The 8,000-nt window shown below is 40.0% G+C and overlaps 1 protein-coding gene across 2 annotated transcripts in view; it reads left to right on the forward strand.

Moving 5' to 3' along the window:
• The window catches only part of fhl3a (four and a half LIM domains 3a), an 86,050-nt gene extending 78,620 nt beyond the window's left edge, over window positions 1–7,430 (forward strand). For both annotated transcript variants that reach the window (XM_052036485.1, XM_052036486.1), the window contains exon 6: window positions 3,337–7,430. In XM_052036485.1, the coding sequence (XP_051892445.1) occupies window positions 3,337–3,488 (152 nt within the window). In that variant the 3' untranslated portion in view covers window positions 3,489–7,430. The remainder of the gene's footprint in view (window positions 1–3,336) is intronic.
• Window positions 7,431–8,000: the final 570 nt, after the last annotated feature.

Raw genomic sequence — 8,000 nt, forward strand, 5'->3', positions numbered from 1 at the left:
TTCTATGTACGGATGTACCTCTGGTCTGCAGGAAATAATGAAATATGTTAAAAGTCTTTTCTGGCATCATCCAATGGTTTTAGTGGGGATGTGTTAGACCTGTAAATAGGTGAGACTGACTTCCTGATTTCAATACCAAGGAGTGGTGTGTTGCTGTTAGGAAATGGAACAATTTGCTCCATTCAGTTACAATGGCATGTACGCACAGCCGCAGAGAACAGTCCATTGTGACAAGGTGACATTTCCCAGCTGTGACACACTGGCCAGTTTTCTCTGGGTCCCTTTTGAACTTTGGACAGACCAATTTCCTCACACTCCTTTGAACCACTCGGGCAAGGAGACTTTCAGACCATTGTTCCGGCTTTGGAAACCACCACACTATTCAGGTGGCTCAGCCACACATGATATTTAAACTATTGCTTTGTGAGCTGTACTCTGTCGCTGAGACCTGGCATTGTACAGTAAAGAAGGAACCAGTCTCTGGAATGGGGGTAAAACAAGCAAGGTCATGTTCCTGCAAATGAGTATCCTTCCTTGGTGTTGAACCTGAGCCTTATTCCCAGACTTAAGTACTAAAGACAAGGTTGACGGTTCAGTTCAGTGCTGAATCAGTGCTGCATTGTAGGAAATACTATCTCATGGATGTTACATTAACCTCAGGTCCATGAAAGTGATCCCATGACTGGACAAGGAGCAAGAGTTATCCCTGTGCCTTGACTAATATGCATTCCTAAATTGACAGATTATCTATCTGGTCATTTTCACTTGCTGTACACAAATCACCTGCCATAAAGCCTAATTTACAAAGATGGCTCAACTCTATTTAAATTTTTTAAATTTACATTTTATTTACAACGTGGTAACAGGTCCTTCCAGCCCAACGAGTCCGCGCCGCCCATTTTAAACCCCAAATTAACCTACCCGTACATCTTTAGAATGTGGGAGGAAACCGGAGCACCCGGAGGAAATCCACGCAGACACGGGAGAACGCACAAACTCCTTACAGACAGCGACGGGAATCGAAGCCCGATCGCTGGCGCTGTAATAGCATCGTGCTAACCGCTATGCTGTTAAGTGCTTTGGGACATTCTGAGCTCATAAAAGACCCTATATAAATGCAGGGTTCGTGTGTTGGCTGAGTGAGGTGAAGCAGGGAAGTCTGGAGTTCCCGGCAGTGAGGGAAAGCTCAGATAATTGGGAACTTGAAAACCATCTGCAAGTGCAAAACTCGTCTTGTTTCTCCACTGCTTTAGTTTGTAATGTCTCCTGGACCCTGGCACTGTGTGACTCTCGACAGTTTTGATTTAAATTGTTCCATTAATCTTTTTTCTTTTACTACAAAGCCATCTCTTTGGTATCTTTAAAAAGAATCAACTCCCAGCTGTGACAAAAGGTTCTCCTCCTGCTGTGAATGGCACATCCAGGCACATTCTGCCATATTCACAGGAATATCAGAACACTTTCTGTCACACTTGAAAGGCAAAAATCAGTAAGAAAAATATCCCGATGTTTTTCTTAGTCTTGCGCCAAGGTTCTAAAGTTAAAGCTTTGAAAAGAAGCCTCTCTGGAATCAAGTATTTTGTGATAAAGTTAATCAGTATACACTCTGGTATCTTTTAAATTAACAACAATAAAGCATTTGTAACAATGATAGTTGCTCCCCCAATGGGCAGTGATTGCTGATGAACCCTTTTGATCCATTAATTGAAAGCCATATAAATAATCTGTTCTAATTTATGATTGGTTTTTATTAGCAACTACATTGCTCATGTATACACAGGACATTTGTGGGGCCATTATTATGCCTTTCATACAAGGCCTGTTTAGCAGGTACATGAGATTCATGAATTGTTGTCGAAATGAAAAAGCCATTTTTGATTGAATGAAACATGACGTGACTTGAAGAATGCTCTTTCTCATGGAGTAATGCACATTTGCAGTTGGGAGGGAGCTGAAGTAATGAGCATTGATCTGCATCCTTTAAAAAATGTTGATTAATTACAGTCAATTTAACAAATTCTTGAAAATTGAATTTTGCAAGATGGCTGTCTTCCCTCCTTCCTTCAGCTAACGAGCACAGGCAGTGAAAGTGAGAACAACAAAAGGTACCCAGATTAAGTAATGTGAGCGTTCGTGTGCTGCTGAAATATGTAAACAGGGAGTTGACTAGCTTGGTCCCCAGTCTTTGCTTAGTTGGTTGAATGGAGATGGGGGTAACAGGAGGAGCATTAGAATTGGCCTAATGCTTGCAGATAGAGTGGAGAAAAGTCAGTCACTGATTCCAGTTTGAACAGTAGACATGTTTGGGGACTGGACTAGGCCCAGATTCTGCCTCAGCCTCACTTCTAGCTCCTCAGTCTCCAACTCTGTCGGGATTTGTGGGTGCTTTTCAGGGTAGCCAGGAATCCAAGCCAAACAACGTGGTATTTCAAGAGAGAAGTTGGGATAAGTTCATGGCAATAGGAAAGATGGGAGTTCAAGGAAACAGGCTCAATAAATGACTCGGGGTTGGGTTTTACATGCATTCAAGCTTGTGACCTGCTAATCCTGTAACTCAGCCATGGACTTTCTGCACACTGGAAAACGTATCCAGTGAATTGACCCTGGGTCTTTCAGGGCAGCTGGCTCCAACTGGTGCATGTGCAGCTTCTGACCTTTGATGCGTCACATGCCAATCAAACTGAGTCAGAGTCCTGGCTGCAGTTCAGTCCGAAGTGTCTGGAACTCTAGAAACTTCTCTGGATTATCAGAGACTGCACACCAAACCTGGGGAAACCCAGATATGTTTTGTGAGTTGCAGTGATTGCTCTGGAAAGTATTTACATTGCTAAATCAACTATTTATATTGCTAAATGAACTAGCTTTGAAGTTGAGCCATCATTGTAATTTAGGCTTTAGGGCAGGTGATTTGTGCTTGACAAGCTCCTTCACAAGTGATAATGACCAGATAATCTGTCAATTTAGGAGCTGTCAATTTTGTATAATTATATTGCAAAGAAAATTAAATGTTGATGAGTTTGTCAAAAGAAAACTTCTGCAACATTTTTGGAGAAACGTGTCAAATGTAGATGTTTATGGAAAAACTGGTTGATAAACACTTTTGCAATTGCTCCCATATTGCAGGCAAGGTCTGAATTATTACTCCTTTTGCCATTACGTAAACATGTTTAAAATCATCAGGATGACTAATTGGTAGTACATGAGTTAGTGATCACTACTATTGGACAGAGCTTGCCTTTCCACTTCAGGCAGTATTTACAGAATGCCATTACAGCTTGCTTGAGGCATGCCACCATTGATTGACCACTTCTAAAAAGCCTATCTCTCTTTTTGAAGGTTTTGGAGGCGGCAAATACATTTCCTTTGAAGATCGCCAGTGGCACCAGAGCTGCTTCTCCTGCTCACGATGCTCAGCCTCGCTGGTTGGAAAAGGATTTTTTCCCGAGAAGGATGATATTCTTTGCCGCGAATGTAACAGTGACTTATGAATTGATTGTTGACTCCAGTTCCATTCTTCATATATTTTTGTACATTTAAGTTGCACCAGTCCAGCATTAGGCCATTTAAAGCACAGTTTGCACCCTGGAGAAGATCTTCCCTTTTTGTACTTTCCTAGTGGCATTTTATGATTACCTTGCAGGATGCCTCCTCTCCCCTTAGCAACACTCTAGAGAGGCTAAGCAACTTTTGATAAGAGTTTTATCAGCTAGGTTTTTTTTTCCTAATCACATTGGTGGGACATTGAAATGTGTAATTTCTGTTTCTTATTCTATAAAATTACACTTGTGCTTTCTTACACAACAAATTTAAGATGTCAGATGCATAACCAAGCTGTCCTAATGGTTAAAAAAATAAATGTACAGGGGCAAAAATTCAGCTTGTCTAGAGTGCAAAATGATGCTAAATATGCTTCCCATCACATCATGCTTGATTTTACCATCCATTGACTAATGGTAGAACGATCTGTATGTATGACAGGCAGGCAATCTAGTACCATCCATGTTACATGCCCACTCAAGCCATTCACCCCCAAGGAACTCTGATTTGATCCCTAGACTGTGGTGAATGTATTCATCTAAGCTGTGGTCATGTTAAGATGTTACAATTACAGAAATGAAGATGGAGCCAGGCTCTTGCTACTGGTCAATAGCTAATGATTGCTTGTGGAACTATCCTGGTGTGGATATCAATTAAAGATAGATAATGGACTGCCAGTGATTTTCCACCCCCACCCCTTCTCCATAGCCTTGCCAAGGTTATACAAGAGTAGTTTCTCAGAAAGGTATTTCAGAGTGAATAATTTTCTCATCTCTCATGGCAAGATATTTCCAGTTGGTTGAATGAAGAGTGAAATCATTGACTTCACTACATTTCCTCTTGATTCTACTGCTTGATTCTAACCTAAGAAGAAAGATTTTTTCCATATGGTGGTTAGGAACAAGGTGCAACACTGGACATTAAAACACATCATATATATCACAAACCTCCTGAGGGACCCGAACTGCAGGGGTGTCCCATATCATGCAGATACATTCAGATATTTCAAGGGCAGCAGAACACAAAGGTATTGTTTGGTGCGGTGAGATGGAGATCTTGATTAGACATCTGGCAGTGATTCTTTATTCAAAGTGTTACTGTTCTTTAGAGTAGGTTGTTAATGGAATGTCTGAGGTGCAAAACCAAATTCATTTAAGAAGCTTCTTGATGTTACAGCTGAAAGATCGCAGGGTTGGTGTTCTGGAAGACTGAGAGTAAATCGACTTCACAAAGCAATACGCTTCCAGTTATCTTCTGCTCGCCTGGTAATAATAGGTCATGCCATTCTATCTGTTACTTGGTAGCTGGTGAAATTAACTCCACTTCCACTATTGAAGTCCTTGACATCAGCTTCTTTGCACCCGCCCATCAGTTAACTGACCTGATAATTAATTAAACATGTCTTTCACAGTAGATCATCCATTATCTGCATTAGTTCATTTACCAATAAGACTATGGTTCATTGCAGCCCTTGTTAACAGGGCATAAGACACCATTTGGAGTGCAGAAAGTGACATGATGAAGATGGCTACGGAGTTGGGGGATGGATTCCTCAGTCTGCATGTTCCCTGATATGGTTGCACAGTTCCCCAGCTCTTAGAATCAATTAACAGATCACTCAATTATTGCTTGGCTGATCTCTTCCCTAATCCCTTTAATGCAAGTACATGCTTAAGTGATAAACCCTTCACCCATTGAGCAGTTTGTGTCCACTGATTTGGAATATTTGATCAATCTGAAACAAAAGTTTGAGCCTGGCCTACTCCACCTGTTGGTATTTTATGAAATTGCATCTGACACAGTGTTCATCATTCCTTTAACGGAGTGTTGTGATACGGCTCACTGGATTCACATGGGTTAGAAATGCATGGTTGCACTTGTTTTGAACAGATTTAAAATTAATACTACAAGCTGTGATAGGAATGTTGTTTCTCACCCAATATTGAAATTGTCATTTGTTTTTCCTTGCTTTGACCATTGTCAGAGAGAGAGGTGTTCTGTGTGAGTAGTGTTTACTTTCGTTTTACAAAAGACATCACCATCAGTCAGTCTCATTAACTGATCAAGAACGTAAAATGTTAACAATGTGTATTTGCAAATTTCTACAAGGTAAAGGCAATTAGGGATGTGAAGTATTAATCATGGTCCGGCCATGCTTTGTCATTAATTTTAAAGAGATTAGTTAAAAGCAGAAACTGGGTTTTTATTCTCATTTATTTTGGCCACACACTTTGTTCTGCAGTGATATTGAATGTCCTTCTTACTGAAACTGAGAGATTTTGTACTTCATTAGTTGTACGAGATAAGCTGTTGAGTTTTGGTGAAAGTCCATTCTATAAAGTCAATGATTAAGTTACATTTCAACTGCTCAGAAGTAGGTGGATTAAAGGATTGGAAATACAAACATTCTTGCTATGTTACTGGCTTCAGTCAAAGTCTGAATCCTTGTTTACAGATGATGGATTAGAGTTGATACAATGCCAAATACTGTACATTGATTTGGAGGTTTGTGATTTGTCTTTCATATGTCTAGATATAGTCATGACGTTTCATATTTACCTCACCAAGTTTCCTGTTTAAGGAATTCACAATGCTTTTCAGATAATGTGTGTCTCAGTGTACCTGTACCTTGGCTAAGCATTATGTAGACACAATGGGATGGGCCTCAAATCCACCAGAATATTGTGGATTTAGCTTTGAAAACTGGGGTCAGCACATCAAGCTGAAAGATTCACTGGACTGGAGTGTAGAGCTGTTCACTGGAGTCTTCTTGTTTGAGGTAGGAGAGTGGGATAGAATTGTTGATCTAACAGTAATGGTATTGATGGTAACTGGAATGGTTTTCAATGTAAGCGTTCTATCACATTGTCAAAGGTGTGGGGCTGAATAGCAAAATGACCCCAAGCTATCACAGACAACGATAATCCAGTATCCTCACTGAATAAAAAATTGGACTGAATACACAGGTGATGTACAAATCCAGTTCTTTATCTCTGGGCTACTCTGTTTGGCCGAGCAAGGTTGGCCACAGCACTCCTGCACTCATGAGGAATAATTTACCATATAATCTCATATAAATACTGGGCATCAACACCTATTAGAAGTACCAGATGAGGACATTTAGATTTGATTGTGATTCATCAGATGAACGTTATTATGAACTTAAACTGGCCATGTTACTCTACTGAGAAGATCCCTCAAAGTGCGCAAAGAAATCAGTAATCTAAACTACTTGGCTGTTTGCATGTAGATGACATTGACCTGACGTGCTCCTTCCTACCTACCTAATGCCCTAAAAGGCAACAACTCTTGGCAAAACCATAACTCCTTACACCACCTCTGCCCTGTAACCCAAAAGCTCTGACATTAGAAAGCCGCTTAAAATTTCATGTGTGGGAAAACTACAAGTAAAATAAACTATCCAGCGGCAATGCAACCTTGGTGATGGATGGTTCACACATTCCAGCTTATCTGCTCATGGAATTCCCTCAATGTTACAACTAAAAATGTGTAAAATTGCCAAATGTTGGTGTGTGCATTGATTTTTCTTGTTGTTTGTTGCTCTTCTAAAAACTATTCTCCTGTTTTGATCACGTGATTTGTAACCAAATACTATTGGGAATGGTGGGCCAGTCCCACACCTCACAAGAAAGTTTACATATAGCAGAATGTTATGCATGTTAATTTTTTTTAATTAATCACTTAAGCAAAATTCATATATAACACTATTGTAAAAGCTTTGATGCTGGTAAGTCAGAGTATTTGTGTATTGTTTAACATATGCACAGCAGCATACAATGTCTGCTTAGTTTAGTTCTGTCTGACTGACTTACTTTTTCATTTGTTTTTCTAAAATGCTTGCACAATAATAAAGAAATTAACCTGAACTTTCATTTGTCTCTGGTTTCACTCTATCCCTTCATATAATATCCTCTTGTTAAATGGGATCATCCATTTCAGTGCTTCAGTGAGGATAAGCTGCTCTGAAGAGCTGAGTGAATTGGACTTGTACAACATTGGCATCATACCAATTGGTCTCAGTAGTCTCTGCCTGAGGAAGGAAATTTGTCAAGTTCCTAGTTCTTCATCACTTTCTGGAAAGTGAACAAGAATTTTGAGAGTGGGGATTATTTCAATTTCTTCAGCAGAACAATTCTCTGATCGTCTCCAATTCTAGCAGCTTGCACACCCCTGATTTTCATTGCTGCACCCATTGAAGATAGGTCCAAAGCTCTGATATTTGCTGTACAGGGTTGAACTGTAATGTGCCAAGGTACATCAATCAGTGTTGTACTCTGGGCTGATATGGCCACCAACAGAATGTTGTTTTGACCTGGTGAAGTTTTAATACTAGATTTGAAGGAATAGGGGATGGACTAGGTATATTGTAAGGCCATGTGGCTAGTTTTCTTTTTTTAATTTTTTTTTATTTACAGCGTGGTAACAGACTCTTCCAGCCCAAC

The sequence above is a fragment of the Pristis pectinata genome, chromosome 22 (genome assembly GCF_009764475.1).
Source record: "Pristis pectinata isolate sPriPec2 chromosome 22, sPriPec2.1.pri, whole genome shotgun sequence".
In the NCBI taxonomy this organism is placed as follows: Eukaryota; Metazoa; Chordata; class Chondrichthyes; order Rhinopristiformes; family Pristidae; genus Pristis; species Pristis pectinata.